Here is a 15,996-nt window from a genome sequence, read left to right on the forward strand (position 1 = left end):
GGATATCTCAGGTCTGCCACGAGGACATGGCCTGGAAACATGAGGCTTCTTTCATTTGTCTGAAGGAGTCCTCATCTCATTCCTCTTCCTCATCAGTGAGTCTGTACCTGATGTCCAGTCACCTCAACATTGCCCATGTTGTTCTGCCCTCTCATGCTGACTCCTCAACCTTCAGCTGACATTGTCTGTCCCCAGGCAGAGCTCCACGCATTCCTGCTGGTCTCTCATATGAAGGGAAACTTCCCCTCAAAGTCCAGACCTTTGGCATTATGAGTATCAGACGCCCAAGGCCCCACAGTTTCTGCAGGAGATGGTATTTGTAGTGCCCTTCAACTCCACATCCTGGTATCTTGGGAGAGACCCCCTTATCAGGATAAGCCGTCTGCATGCAAACATTATGAGCTGAACAAATGGAGCTTCAGTCAAGGGAGAGTGCAGACCTTGAGAAAATCTGGTGTTCGCCCATCAGAAAGCTCTAAAGATTTAAAAAGGGAAGTGACCAGTTCTGTATCGGGGCAGGAGAATAACCCCATCCATCAGGACAGAGCAGGACCTGACAGGCTGAGCAGTGACCCTGAGGAGAAGGGCCTGGGCACTACAAGGTCCCCACACCAGCCCGTGGTGCACGCTCACCATGAACAAGGCAGCTGCACACGGGGCTGCATGAGGAGGAGCGTGGGGACCCAGACACCTGCAGTTCTCATCCCATTCGGTTCAGCACTGGTGTGACCCACACACACGGGTCTGTGCCAGTGTGCGGCTTCCCAGTTTGGAGCAGCAGGGAGGAACTGCAGAGCGCAGGGCTGTGCCAAGGCAGGTTCAGCACCTTGTGCACGTGGTGTGGGGTGCTGAGGGACCTGGGCTGCTTTGGCCCAGCAGCGCTGGGGAGGCTGCAGCAGTGCAGGAGTAGCCTGAGAGTGCTAGAAGGGCGGTTTCAGAGGTGGTGGTTTCAGAGGTGGTGGAGGTTTTTTCATAGTGGGAAAGAGCATGAGAGGGATGAGCAGAAAGGAATGTGATGGAAGGGCAGTGCTGTGGGGGAGCAGGTCAGCAGAGGGAGTCTGCATCAGCCCAAGGCTTTGTGCTTCAAGGACCAGCTGGGGAGGATGGAGAGATCTCAGCAAAGGAAGGAAGATGCTCAGACAAGAGCAAGGTGGGGCAGCAGGGGGGATGTCTCCAGCCTGCAGGGACAGAGGTGCAGGGGATGCCACAGCACAGGACAGGCTGTCGTGGGGATGATCACGGGATGTAAAGAGGCTGAAAGCCCCACCAGACATGAGCTCCTTCTCCCCTTGGCTATGGCTGTTGTCTGCACCTCTGATGCCTGTGAGGAGACACCTTGTCCTTGCAGCACAGGGGCCTCATGGCCTCCTTGTCCCCAGGCAGGAACCTGGGAGGTGTGGGACCATAGTCCTGCCCTTGGCCTTGCACAGCCCCACATCACACTGTCCCAGGAAGAGCCCTGGGCAACGTGGGAGGGACAGGATCTGCCTTCCCATGGTACAAAGTCAGGGGTTGGCTTTTGGTTAAAGAAACACAGCCAGGTTTACGCAGCATCAGAGACATCTTTACTTTGCTTTTGCTGACCTCCAGTTTTCTTCTCTAACCAAGCCTGGATATTGTTTCTCAGTAGGTTCCCTCAGTGGGACACATTAATATTACAGGAAACTTTGGAGTTTGCATCTGACTTGGACTTCCTGAGAAGTTTCTTCAGCTTCCCCTCAGGGTCTGAGGTCCATGGACTCAGCACCAAACCCACCAGAGGGGTCATTAAAGTGCCTGGGGCTGCTCCTGTGCTGCTGAGCTGGGCTGGGCTCCTGGGACACAGGGAGCTCATGGCAGCGGCAGCGCTGCAGAGAGACAGCTCTGCCCAGGAGCAGCTCCTCTGCACACGCAGCAGGGCTGAGGGCTCTGCCTGGGGATCTCAGGAGACGAGCAAGGCAGAGAGAGATTAAAGGTGGTCAGGACTGGAGGATGACTGAGAGCTCACTGGAGGAGAAACCTTTGCAGCCCTCGCCATGGTAAGTCTCTGGGTGCAGGGCAGTGCAGCTGTAGCTCCTGGAGGCATCTCCTGAAACTGGCACAGGCACAGCTTGTGGGGTCTGTAAGGACGGGGCTCTTGTCAGGCCATGTTGAACAGCTGTGAAGGCGGGGGAGCACCCAGGGGTGCCCAGGGCTGTCCTGCAGAGCAGGGTCCCTGCACCCCAGGGCTGTGCCGGGCAGGGACTCTGCCGCCTGCCAGGGTCAGCGCTCAGCCTGCCCGGGAGAGCCCATGGCAGCAGCTGTGGGTGGAAGGAGCGACCCCCGGCAGGGCAGGCAGGGAGCTTGTGGGGTTGAAGGGGGCTGTGTGGGTCAGGGCTGCTCAGAGCTCCAGATCCCCCCACAGACATGGCAGAGGGTCCTTCTGAACAACGACACGGAGACAGGAACAGCTGCAAGGGAAGGAGTCTGTGCTTTCAGTTTTCCACTCTTGATCGTCTGGGTGTGCAGTGGGAGATGGGGATTTATTTCTCTCTTTGGAGGAGACACTGAGACCCCAGTTCTCGTTAGGACGTGTCTGAGCTGCTCCTGAGCCCCTGCACACACAGAGCTGCCCCTGGGCAGTGCCAGGAGGTGTGAGCAGGACAGAGCTGAGCACACAGCGGGTGGAACGGGGTCTGTGACACTGACAGGGAGCAGACCAGGGACAGACACACAGCTGCAGGCAGCACAGACATGGGCAGGGAGAAGGAGCTCCTACCAGATATGCCAGGGACAGGTTTTTGGAAACCCCCTGCAATCCCCTGCGGTGCAGACACATTTCCCAGTGCAACCCCTGGTCTCCTCTCCTCCCCAGCAGACCCTCTGCCCCAAAGCCATGGGGTCCAGGTCACGAGTCTCCACCTCAGCAGCTGGACCTCCAGGTGAAGGGTTCCTGAACGTGGTACTCAAATAAGGTGCTAAAAGTACTTGCTCTCCAGTGTCATTATGTGAGCGGCAGCAGCACAGCCGGGTCAGGAGAAGGTTCCACAGCATGCCCGTCTGCCTTTCTGTCCTTGCTTCATTTTCTGGCAGCACTGCAGTGTTCTTCCCTGTTTCTCCACCTGTCCCTGGTGCTCTTGCTCTCTGGGCTTGGGGTGCAAGTGTCAGTCTCTTCTTGTTCTGGCATCAACTCAGGGGGTTTTGCCCCAGAGGTGTGTTCATGAAAACCAGATGCCCAAGCTGCATTTTAAACTGTGATGAACTGTTTTTTCTCAGCTGGTAGAAAGAGAGAATGAGTGGAAACATCCCTCCATCAGGGAGGGCATTTTCCATGAGAAACAGCATGTTTATTTTCCTCAGAGAAGTCTCCCCTAACCTGTCACTGCCTTTTCCTCCTTGCACAGGTCCTCATGCCCACAGGCAGCAAATGTCCAACATCAGCTCCATCAGCCAGTTCCTCCTCCTGCCGTTCACAGACACACGGGAGCTGCAGCTCTTGCACTTCTGGCTCTTCCTGGGCATCTACCTGGCTGCCCTCCTGGGCAACGGCCTCATCATCACCACCATAGCCTGGGACCAGCACCTCCACACCCCCATGTACTTCTTCCTGCTCAACCTCGCCCTCCTCGACCTGGGCTGCATCTCCACCATTCTCCCCAAGTCCATGGCCAACTCCCTCTGGCACACCAGGGCCATCTCATACTCAGGATGTGCTGCACAGCTCTTTTCATTTGCCTTTTTGATAACAGCAGAGTATTCTATGCTCACCATCATGTCGTACGACTGCTACGTTGCCATCTGCAAACCCCTGCACTACGGGACCCTCCTGGGCAGCAGAGCTTGTGTCCACATGGCAGCAGCTGCCTGGGCCACTGGGTTTCTCACTGCTCTGCTGCACACGGCCAATACATTTTCACTGCCCCTGTGCAAGGGCAATGCCCTGGGCCAGTTCTTCTGTGAAATCCCCCAGATCCTCAAGCTCTCCTGCTCACACTCCTACCTCAGGGAACTTGGCCTTATTGTGGTCAGTGCCTGTTTAGTTTTCATGTGTTTTGTGTTCATAGTGGTGTCCTATGTGCAGATCTTGAGGGCCGTGCTGAGGATCCCCTCTGAGCAGGGACGGCACAAAGCCTTTTCCACCTGCCTCCCTCACCTGGCCGTGGTCTCCCTGTTCATCAGCACTGCCATGTTTGCCTACCTGAAGCCCCCCTCCATCTCTTCCCCATCCCTGGACCTGGTGGTGTCTGTTCTGTACTCAGTGGTGCCTCCAGCAGTGAACCCCCTCATCTACAGCATGAGGAACCAGGAGCTCAAGGATGCCCTGTGCAAACTCATATCCCTCTGTTTTCTGAAGCAATAAACTGGCCATCTTCTTCTATACAGGAGTTTTAATGTAGCTAATTACAAGCCCAGCCTGTCAACTGGATTTTCTGTTGTTGTTGGTTGTTTTCTTATTGTGATAATGTTGTCAACCCCTTTCTAATTCACTGCTGGCTTTTCTTTTATAACTGTTTTCCTCTTAAATGAGCAGCAGTGCTCTCCTTGTCTCTAAAAAGAATAAAGGGTTCTTTAGTGACTTGTTTTTCACTATATCCTTCCTGCAAGGTCTTATGGAACTGCAGGGACAGTTCTTGTGTTCATGGGAGGAGGGAAAAGAGTCCATCCTGGCAGCCCTGCCAGGGAGCAGCAGCGCTTGTTCTTCCAGAGCTGTTCTGGTTCCACTGCCACACTCTCCTTCTCATCCCTGGTGTTGGTGCAAGGCCTGAGTGCTCTGGCAGCTTGGTCACCGTCCTGCTGTGTGTCAGTGCTGTGGGCGCAGGCAGGGACAGGCAATGGGCACTGCTGTGACAGAGCTGGCCTCACAACAGCCTTTCCAGATAGAAAGGTGATCGTCTCAGGGCAGGGCCTGAAGGTTTAGTTCTTATTACAAAGATTCTCTCAAGAACATGCCCAAGAAAGTGACCTATATATGAAACATCAGTGTACAGCTGAACAGTGTGTGTGTGCAGGGCTGGTACACAGCAGTGTCCTCTCACAGCCAGGCTCCTGCCAGAGACCTGCAGGACCAGCAGAGCAGGGGCTGGGCTGTGCCCCTGTGCGCTGGACACCCCATCAAATCTGCCCCAATCATCATGGACTAATCTCTCACAGCCTTCATTTCCAGCCCGGACCTCTCGCCCCAGTTCAGAGAGGTTCTTTGTCCTTACCTGAAAAGACACTGAATGAGTAGGTCAGAAGTCCATGTTTGCATTGTACAGATGAGATGCGGGTGTGAACATCATGTATGTGAGGTGAGATGAACCGAAGTGAGCGCCAATGCTGTCAGGTATTCTGGGGTGCCATTTTGCACCTGGGACACGCCAACCATGTCTGTACATACAGACTGGGAGATGAGATGCTGCAGAGCAGCTCTGCAGAGAGGGATCTGAGGGTCTGGTCAACAGCAAGTTGAACATGAGCCACCAGTGTCCCTGGAGCCAAGAGGGACCGTGTCCTGGGTGCAGCCAGCACAGCACGGCCAGCCGGGCAGGGGGGGGATTGTCCCACGCTGCTCTGTGCTGGGGCGGCCTCACCTGCAGCATTCACTGTGTGCAGGGATGGGGACACAGGAGAAAAGGAGATAAAGCTACTGGAGAGTGCCCAGAAGAGGCTACAAATTTGGTGAAGGGTTTGGAGGAAAGCCGTATGAGCAGCGGCTGGAGTCCCTGGGTTCGTTCAGCTGGAGCAGAGCAGACTGAGGGCAGAGCTCATGGGGCTCCAGGTTCCTCAGCAGGAGCAGGAGGGGCAGGGCTGAGCTCTGCTCTGTGACAGTGACAGAGCCCAGGGAATGCAGAAGATGTGCCTGGGAGGGTCAGTTGGACATGAGGAAAAGGTTCTTCACCCAGAGGGCGCTGGACACTGGAACAGCCTCCCCAGGGAGGTGTCACAGCCCCAAGCCTGGGCCCCTGAATGGTGTGAAAGAGTGAATGTCCAGCTCCTTTGTGGATGGTGCAAGGCTGGGCAGAGGCCTTGGACAACCTCACCTGGGTCACCCTGCCCTGAGCAGGACAGTGGGACAAGATGATGTTCACACCTGAGTTGCTCTGTGATTCCAGGAATCTTTCCCTTGGAAACGTTTTGGAAGAAGGAAGAGATGGAGGAGCAAGAAAATAAAAATACAGGCAGAGGAGGAGACCCAAAAAGTGTCAAATAAACAGAGCAGTTCTGTGAAGAATGTTTCTCTGCTCAAACTGTTAGCAGGAAATTTATAACCAGCTCCCCAAACTCCCTGTTCTGCTCATTGGCCCCTGGGGTTTACAGCACATTTCTTTACATCAGATTCTGCACTGAAGTTTGCACTGAGTGTTACAGCTTCTTCGCAGGAATTGCTTCATGTTTCCTTAGAGAACTGGATGTAAACAGGCACCGGGGAATTTTTAATTAGAGGAAACAAAACAAAAAACACAATAGAACTTAATGATGTTTCTCAGTTCTGTGGTTAAATTAAGCAGTTTCCAGCGAGGTCCATTGCCATAATTGAAGAGTTGCCTGTAGGGAGTAGGAGAGCAACTGCTGAAAGACTTGACCTGCCTGAAGCTCAAAGCAGAGTGAGAGCTGAGAGGCTCTGAATGAGCCAAGAGTGAGAGGTGAAGAACCTCTGGGGAGCGATGGAAAGTGCAAATGTCCAGACCGGCTTCTGAAGAGATGAGTTCAGACACGGGGAGCTGGATAAGGACAGGTGGAAACTCCTGGATGTGCAGGGGATTAAATACACGTAGTGATAGACAGAGTCCTGGCACTGCAAGCACAGGGAAAGGCCAACGTTTCATCTCCCACAGTCTGTACACATTCTGAAAATTCATATTTTGGCAGGATAGAAATTCCACAGACATTTTATTGGAAAAATTGAATTATTTCATCTGATGAAAAAAAGAGTGTGGGGTTTTTTGTTCTTTTTGTTGTTTTTGGTTTGGTTTTCAGTTTTGAGGGGAGTTCTCAGGTTTTCGGGCTGAGCTCCATGGTCTCACTATAAGCACCCAGTGCAAACCTCGAGAGGCCCCGTGTACCTGAGGTGTTTGCCTGGGACTGGCAGGTATCAGACCAGACTGATAGAGCGATGGTGCTTTCATCATTTACAATTAGTATTCAACACTTGTGCATCTAATTAGATAAGTTTCAGGACTGTAGGTGAAGAGGCGGATATGTGAAGAACACTTAGAAGATGTGATAGAAGAATATTCCAGTTGATAATATAGAATCATAGAATTATTTCAGTCGGAAGAGACCCTCAGGACCATTGAGTCCAACCACAACCTAAATCTAGAACTAAACCGTGTCCCTAAGAACCTCATCTAAATGCCTTTAAAACACCTGCAGAGATGGTGACTCCACCACTGCCCTGGGCAGCCTGTTCCACCACATGACAACGCTTTCCAGGAAGGCTTTTTTTCCTAATATTCAATCTAAACCTCCTCTGGTGCAATTTGGGGCCACTTCCTCTTGTCCTATCACTTACTAATTGGGAGAAGAAATCAACACCCTCCATGTTCCAACCTCCTTTCAGGCAGTTGCAGACAGCGACAAGGTCTCCCCTCAGCCTCCTGTTCTCAAGGCTGAACAGCCCCAGCTCCCTCAACCGCTCCTCACCACACTTGTGCTCCAGCCCCTCAGCAGTTTCATTGCCTCCGCTGCACTCCCTCTAGTGCCTCAATGTCCTTCTAATGAAGAGGGACCCAAAACTGAACACAGGATTCAAGGTGGGACCTCACCAGAGCAGAGTACAGTGGCACAATCACTTCTGTAGTCCTGCTGGCCATACCATTCCTGATACAATCCAGGATACTGTTGGTGGCCTTTTTGGCCACCTGGGCACACGCTGGCTCATGTTCAGCCGCTGTCATTCAACATCCCCAGATCCCTTTCCAACAGGCAATTTTCCAGCCGCTCGTCCATGAGCCTGTAGCGCTGCCTGGGGTTGTTGTGACCCATGTGCTGCACCCGGCACTTGGTCTTGTTAAAATTCAGACAATTGACCTCAGCCCAACAATGCAGCTGGTCCAGATCCCTCTGTTGGCCTTCCCACCCTTCAGCAGATTAACACTCCCACCCAACCTGGTGTCATCTGCAAACTTACTGAGGGTGCACTCGATACCCTCATCTAGATCACTGATAGAGATTAAATAGAACTGAGTTCAATACTGAGCTCTGGAGACACCACTCATGACCTGTCACCAATTGGATTTGGCTCTGTTCACCACAATTCCTTGGGCCTGGCTCTCCAGCCAGTTCTTTACCCATGGCAGATACACCACCCAGGCCGTGAGCTGCAGCTTCTCCAGGAGATGCTGTGGGATACGGTGTCAAAGGCTTTACTACAGTCTAAGGACACAACATCCACAGCCTTTCCCTCATCCACTAATTGGGTCACCTTGTCATAGAAAGAGCTCAGGTTGGTCAAACAGGACCTGCCTTTCTTAAACCCATGTTGACTGGACCTGACCACATGGTTCTCTGGTATGTGTTCTGTGTGATGTTACTCAAGATCATCTGCTCCATGACCTTGCCCATCACCTAGGTTAGACTGGCAAGCCTGTAGTTCCCCAGATCGTCTTTCTGGCCCTTCCTCTAGATGGGTGTCATGTTAGTCAACTTCCAGGGAAATGGGACTGCCTCAGTTAGCCATGATTGCTGATAGATAACAGAAAGTGGCTCAGTGATCCCCTCCACCAGCTCCCTCAGCACCCTTGCGTGTATCCCATCTGACCCCATAGCCTTGTGGGTGTCCCAGTGGTGTAGCAGGTCACCAACCATTTCCTCTTGTATTATTTGGGAGTCACTCTGTTCCCCATCTTTGTCTCCTGTCTCAGGGGGCTGGGTACCTGGAGCACAACTGTTCTGACTATTAAAGACTGAGGCAAAGAAGACATTTAGCACCTCAGCCTTTCCCTCATCCTCTGTCACTGTGTTTCCCTCTCCATCCATCAGGGGATGGAGATTCCCCTTAGCCCTCCTCTTATTGATTATACATTTATAGCAACTTTTCTTGTTGCCTTTTACAGCAGTACCCAGGTGTAGCTCCAGTTGGGCTTTGGCCCTTCTAGTTCTCTCCCTCCATAACCTCACAGAATTCTTCTATTCCTCCTGAGGAACCTGCCCCTCCTTCCAAAGTTTACTCCCACGCTGTCCCTGGAGATCCCCTGAGCTCTCCTGGGTGCACACAGTTCCTCTCCAGGAGAACATCTGCCATCATTCCTATTGCAGGTGGGGCAGCAACAGGCAGATAAGTCCAAGACCTGTTAAAGTCTTCTTGGAAATGTGCAAACAAGAAGGAAGCTCTTACTCCAGTCCTTGGTCCCTAACACACCCCCTGGGACTCTGAGCCTGTCCCCCTGAATCCATCAAGAACCCCAAAAGAGCAGGAGTCCTCCTGAGGGAGCAGCACCTGGGCTGTATTCCTGACACCAGCTCTGGAAGAGGCGTCCAGTCTTCTGCCCTGCCCTGGGGAGCCCCTGGGTTTATGGTGCTGTTTGCACAGACCAGCTCTGATCAAGTGGTTCCCATGGCCTGCTCCTCTCTGCAGCCTCAGGGATGCCACTGTAGGGACAACAGGACAGTCTCAAGTTACGTGAGACCTTAGGAGCCCCACAAATCCAAGGGCACAGCCATTTGTTTTAAAATTGCCTTTCCCATCCCGCCCCATCCCCAGTTCAAAATTCAAAGAGTATATAAACTGGATGTGTCAGTGTGTTCTTGGTCACGTTTTCACACAAAGGTTAGAAGGACAAGAGTGATATCCATAGATGACCAGCAGGCAGTGTGCGATGTGACTTCAGACCAGTATCTGCTCTCCACGAGACCTTCCTTGAGCTCGAAATCAATCCTGTGCTCCAGTTCCACTGCAGGTTCAACAAAATCGATGTCTTTCTGAGGAGACACCAGCACTGAAAAGGCAGCATCCTGCTGTTGCCATTGGCCACGGCTCCAGGGAAGCAGCAGCCTCGAGTCACAAGCAGCAGAGAGGGAGCGGCAACTGAGGTGCCCATGGGCAGCCCCAAGGTCACCGGGGCTGCTCCTCCATGGGGCAGCATTTGCCTCCTGGACACTCCTGCATCCTGGGGCTGCTCCCCCAGCCCCAGAGGAGAGTGAAGAGATGGGACCTGAGACAAATGGTTTTCTACTGCTTTATTTATTGAATTAATAAAAAAAAAAGGAGTGCATATACATACGTACATGAGGTCTTTGGTTCAATAAAAGACTCACAGGAGGACAAGAAATATGTTATTATAGACATGAACCAAAAACAAAGCCCAGGAAAAGCACTACAGAAAAATATAGACACATCAGATGAAAAGCTAGTTCTAGCTATTTCTATAGCAGCCACAGTGACATAACACAAACCTTGTAAACCTGAAGTAGTGAGTATCGAAGTAGTTTCCTCAAGGCATCCTTGAGCTCCTGGTTCCTCATGCTGTAGATGAGGGGGTTCACTGCTGGAGGCACCACTGAGTACAGAACTGACACCACCAGGTCCAGGGATGGGGAGGAGATGGAGGGGGGCTTCAGGTAGACAAACATGAGAGTGCTGAGGAACAGGGAGACCACGGCCAGGTGAGGGAGACACATGGAAAAGGCTTTGTGCCGTCCCTGCTCAGAGGGGATCCTCAGCACGGCCCTCAAGATCTGCACATAGGACACCACAATGAACACAAAACAGCCAAATGCTACTAATACACCAACCACAAGCAACCCAAGTTCCCTGAGGTAGGAGTGTGAGCAGGAGAGCTTGAGGATCTGGGGGATTTCACAGAAGAACTGGCCCAGGGCATTGCCCTTGCACAGGGGCAGTGAAAATGTATTGGCCGTGTGCAGCAGAGCATTGAGAAACCCAGTGGCCCAGGCAGCTGCTGCCATGTGGACACAAGCTCTGCTGCCCAGGAGGGTCCCGTAGTGCAGGGGTTTGCAGATGGCAACGTAGCGGTCGTACGACATGATGGTGAGCATAGAATACTCTACTGTTATCAAGAATGCAAATGAAAAGAGCTGTATCGCACATCCCAAGTATGAGATGGCCCTGGTGTCCCAGAGGGAGTTGGCGATCGATTTGGGGACAATGGTGGAGATGCAGCCCAGGTCGAGGAGGGCGAGGTTGAGCAGGAAGAAGTACATGGGGGTGTGGAGGTGCTGGTCCCAGGCTATGGTGGTGATGATGAGGCCGTTGCCCAGGAGGGCAGCCAGGTAGATGCCCAGGAAGAGCCAGAAGTGCAAGAGCTGCAGCTCCCGTGTGTCTGTGAACGGCAGGAGGAGGAACTGGGTGATGGAGCTGCTGTTGGACATTTGCTGCTGATGGTCATGGGAAACCTGTCATAGGAGGAAAAGACAGTGACAAGTTAGGGGAGATTTCTCTGGTGAAAATACCGTGTTGTTTATCATGAAAAACCCCCTCCCTGATGGAGGGATGTTTCAGCTCATTCTCTCTTTCTACCAAGTGAGAAAAACAGTTCATCACGGTTTAAAATGCAGCTTGGGCATCTGGTGTCCATGAATACACCTTTGATGCAAGATCCACTGAACTGGTGTCAGAATAAAAACTGACCCACACTCCCACCCAAACCCCAGAGAGCAAGAGCACCAGGGACAGGTGGAGAAACAGGGAAGAACACTGCAGTGCTACCAGAAAATAAAGCAAGGACAGAAAGGCAGACGGGCATGCTGTGGAACCTTCTCCTGACCCGGCTGTGCTGCTGCCACTCACATAGTGACACTGGAGAGCAAGTACTTTTAGCACCTTATTTGTGTACCCCGTTCCAGGAACCCTTCACCTGGAGGTCCAGCTGCTGAGGTGGAGACTCGTGACCTGGACCCCATGGCTTTGGGGCAGAGGGTCTGCTGGGGAGGAGAGGAGACCAGGGGTTGCACTGGGAAATGTGTCTGCAATCGAGAGCATATGAGAGAGGTTCCTAAATCCCATCCCCAGCATTTCTGGTAGCAGTTAACTCTCCCTGCCCATGTCTGTGCTGCCTGCAGCTGTGTGTCTGTCCCTGGTCTGCTCCCTGTCAGTGTCACAGACCCCGTCCCACCCGCTGTGTGCTCAGCTCTGTCCTGCTCACACCTCCTGGCACTGCCCAGGGGCAGCTCTGTGTGTGCAGGGGCTCAGGAGCAGCTCAGACACGTCCTAACGAGAACTGGGGTCTCAGTGTCTTCTCCAAAGAGAGAAATAAATCCCCATCTCCCACTGCACACCCAGACGAGCAAGAGTGGAAAACTGAAAGCACAGACTCCTTCCCTTGCAACTGTTCCTGTATTGATGTTGTTTTTCAGAAGGACCCTCTGCCATGTCTGTGGGGGGATCTGGAGCTCTGAGCAGCCCTGACCCACACAACCCCCTTCAACCCCATAAGCTCCCTGCCTGCCCTGCCGGGGGTCGCTCTTTCCCCCCACAGCTGCTGCCATGGGATCTCCCGGGCAGGCTGAGCGCTGACCCTGGCAGGCGGCAGAGTCCCTGCCCGGCACAGCCCTGGGGTGCAGGGACCCTGCTCTGCAGGACAGCCCTGGGCACCCCTGGGTGCTCACCCGGCTTCACAGCTGTTCAACATGGCCTGACAAGAGCCCCGTCCTTACAGACCCCACAAGCTGTGCCTGTGCCAGTTTCAGGAGATGCCTCCAGGAGCTACAGCTGCACTGCCCTGCACCCAGAGACTTACCATGGCAAGGGCTGCAAAGGTTTCTCCTCCAGTGAGCTCTCAGTCATCCTCCCAGTCCTGACCACCTTTAATCTCTCTCTGCCTTGCTCGTCTCCTGAGATCCCCAGGCAGAGCCCTCAGCCCTGCTGCGTGTGCAGAGGAGCTGCTCCTGGGCAGAGCTGTCTCTCTGCAGCGCTGCCGCTGCCATGAGCTCCCTGTGTCCCAGGAGCCCAGCCCAGCTCAGCAGCACAGGAGCAGCCCAAGGCACTTTAATGACCCCTCTGGTGGGTTTGGTGCTGAGTCCATGGACCTCAGACCCTGGAGGAAGTTGATGAAACCTCTCAAGATGTCAAAGTCAGATTCAAACTCCAAAGTTTATTGTAAGGTTTATGGGTCACACTACTGAAAAACAATACTCAGGTTTGGTTAGAGAAGAAAACTGGAGGCAATGATGACAGGTCAGGAAAAGCAAAGTAAAGGTCTCTCTAATGCTGCGTAACCCTGGATGTGTTTCATTAACCAAAGGGCCAAGATCTGACCCCCAGCCCTGGGAACGCAGATCCTGTCCCTTCCACATTGCCCAGGGCCCTTCCTGGGACAGTGTGATGTGGGGCTGTGCAAGGCCAAGGGCAGGACTATGGTCCCACACCTCCCAGGTTCCTGGCTGGGGACAAAGAGGGTTTGGAGCTCATTGACAACATTTCCTGACACGGGTGACTGAGGAGTCAGTGCGGTGAGGTGCCCTGTGGGACTTCACACTTACAAACCAGAAAGAGTTGGTCAGGATGGAACAGTCAGGGATGGGAAAGTGGAGCTGAGGCTCCTGGGAGATGAGAACAAGGCCAAGAGCAGGATTTCAGGAGAGCAGGATTTGGCCTGCTGAGGGACCTGCTTGGGTCCTGTGGATATGACCTTGGTGTCTGCAGAGCTTTTCTCTCCCAGTTCCTCCCTCCTCTCTCCCACCTGCTGTTGTGCAGCGTTTTTTACCCTTTCTCAAATACAATATCCCAGAGGTGCTGCCAGCATCACTGAGTGGCTCAGGTTTGGCAAGGAGTGGGTCCATCTTGGAGCAGCTGAAATCGGCTCTGTCTGACATTGGTCAAACTCCTGTTGTCTTCCCAGAGAGGTGACAACTGTAGCACACCCACACTCATCCCCATTTCCAAGACTTTGCCATGTAAGCCCAGTAAAAGGTGACAATGTGTTATTTCTTGCAAACTACTTGATCACGGAGAAGAAATGCCCACAGTTCTGTGGGCAACTGAAGGAAGTCACCAGTCAATGAGCAGGTTCCTATGTGGAAATGTAATTGCCCTGGCATTCATTGACCATTCAAAGTGGCAGGTGCCAACACTCCAGAGGATCTTGGGCCAACTGCTTAACATGGCTGTCTGGTGGGCCAAGAAGGGTGATGCTCATCTGGATCTGGAACTGGAAAACAAGGAAACCCTGGTGAGGGATGTGAACATCAGTGTCCACCTTGGCTGTTGTGAGCAGGACACAGAGGGGTCCCAGGCACCAGAGGGGAGGGAGGAAGGCCAGCAGCAGAGCACAGGCTGGTGGGCTCCAGAGGAGAAGACTTGGACATACTGGGGGATGGTGCCAAAGTGGTGCCATGGATTTAGATCTGAACGCTGAAGGAGCTCGGGAAATCTGATAATCCTTACAGGACAGGCTGCTCCAAGCACTAGAATGATCTCTCCAAGTACCCCTGAACAGAAGCATTTATCTTGTGAGGCTGCTCCTCTGAACTGATGGAGCTCCGGGGCAAAAAGGCAGCACACAGGAGGTGGAAGCAGGGGAAGCTGCAAAGGAGGAATTTAGAAACCTTGTCCATGAATGTGGGGATGATGACAAAGCTGCCCTGGACTTGATACCTGCACGGGAGTGGCAGCAAGATGAGCTGACAGAGCTTCACTTGCAGTAAGAGAATAGACAGGGTGGACGTCGGCCTGCTGCTGAACTTCATAAGAGTAGAATCAGATGGGACTGAGGTTCTTCATGGCTTCTTTGCCTCCATCTTCACCAGCAAGGTCTCCTGGGACTTTGTTCCTGAAGGCAGGAGTCTGGAGAACACCCAGCAGTGGATGGGGCTCAAGTCAGGGGTGACCTGAGCAAACTCAGACACCATTACAGAACAGGAGATGGGTCATTTGACCAGCTCCCTGAACACAAGTATCGCTGTGCACAGCACCTGAGATTGCCAGGGACACCCACCTTTGATCCAGAGGAGTGTGACTCCTCTTGAGGTGTTCTGGACTATCTCCTCATTCAAGTGGTGATTTAGGCACCCACTTTTCTGACCTATTCAGTCTTTATCAGGAGACACTCCATATTGATATGAACTGGAGTCTGCTGATACCACCTGTTCTGGAAACGGAGGGAAGAGCGAGCAGGGAAGGAAATAGAAGAAATTTGGCTTTATTGCTATTTATTATGCAAATGCTCTCTGTTTCGCTATTCTTGAAATGTCCCTAATCATCCACACCAGACTTGAAGCCTTTAGGATAATGATGCACAGACCCTTGGCTCGTAAGAGCATTTTAGATGTTAATGAGCCCTCTGCTGCCATGATCCTGAACTGCAGCTACTGAGAGAATGAACAAACCTCTAATGAAATGAAAGGCAGAAGCAAACCCCAAGTTTCTGAGGGTGTTTGGACCCCATGAAGGGCCATCACTGACACAGCTGTGAAGGAAACAACCAGTGCAGGTCCCTGTCCCTGGAGACTGCTGAAGGAAAGACTTGGAGACACTGGTTCCAGGTGGTGAGGGCCATGTGGAGGTGGCTCTGGTGCCATGTCAGCCCTTGATGCTTGTTCATCACCAGAATGGCTGAGCCCTGACCCCTGGGACCTGGTAGATTTTTCTCCAATGTTTTTCAAGGCTTTTCCTGTGGTCAGTGTGAGTGTTTTGTGTTTTGGGGTGGGTTTTATGTCAAGTGCTGTTGCTTTAACTGCAAGTTTCTTGTTTTCTGTGGAGTTGGAAATGCCTGTGAGCAAATCACAACTCATCCAGCTTCTTTCATACACCTGGCAATGGTCACCAATCACCTCAATGTCCCAATCCCACACTTGCTTGAATCCCCTGTTTGGATCCATACCCATCACTGCAGGAGGTTCATGGATCCACCAGGCTCAGGATGATTCCTGAGGACCATCCAAGTGTGGGCAGTGTAAGAGAGGAGCAGAACAGGGTCAGCTCATGGGCCATGACTGAGCACAGCCACCCCAGCAGCAGCCGTTCCCCATCTCCCAGGCACAGCCATGCCCACAGCATGCAAATGGCACTGCCATACAGGATTAGCCCAAGAGAGGCCTTTCTTCCTTCCGTATTCCCAGGAAAATCTTCCTCCTGTTCCTCCTCCACCTGCAGACATC

At 52.8% G+C, this 15,996-nt stretch overlaps 2 protein-coding genes across 2 annotated transcripts; one reads left to right on the plus strand and one right to left on the minus strand.

Moving 5' to 3' along the window:
* The first annotated feature begins 3,730 nt into the window (after positions 1-3,730).
* On the plus strand, positions 3,731-8,843 carry LOC135577641 (olfactory receptor 14J1-like). The gene is made up of 2 exons (XM_065047772.1): positions 3,731-4,228; positions 8,805-8,843. Exons 1-2 carry the CDS (start codon positions 3,731-3,733, stop codon positions 8,841-8,843), a joined length of 537 nt encoding a protein of 178 aa, XP_064903844.1.
* Positions 8,844-9,699: 856 nt separating this feature from the next.
* LOC135577642 (olfactory receptor 14J1-like) lies at positions 9,700-11,103 on the minus strand. The gene is made up of 2 exons (XM_065047773.1): positions 10,336-11,103; positions 9,700-9,861 (listed from the first exon to the last, which is right to left on the minus strand). Exons 1-2 carry the CDS (start codon positions 11,101-11,103, stop codon positions 9,700-9,702), a joined length of 930 nt encoding a protein of 309 aa, XP_064903845.1.
* Positions 11,104-15,996: the final 4,893 nt, after the last annotated feature.

This window comes from Columba livia, unplaced genomic scaffold (assembly GCF_036013475.1).
Source record: "Columba livia isolate bColLiv1 breed racing homer unplaced genomic scaffold, bColLiv1.pat.W.v2 Scaffold_132, whole genome shotgun sequence".
In the NCBI taxonomy this organism is placed as follows: domain Eukaryota; kingdom Metazoa; phylum Chordata; class Aves; order Columbiformes; family Columbidae; genus Columba; species Columba livia.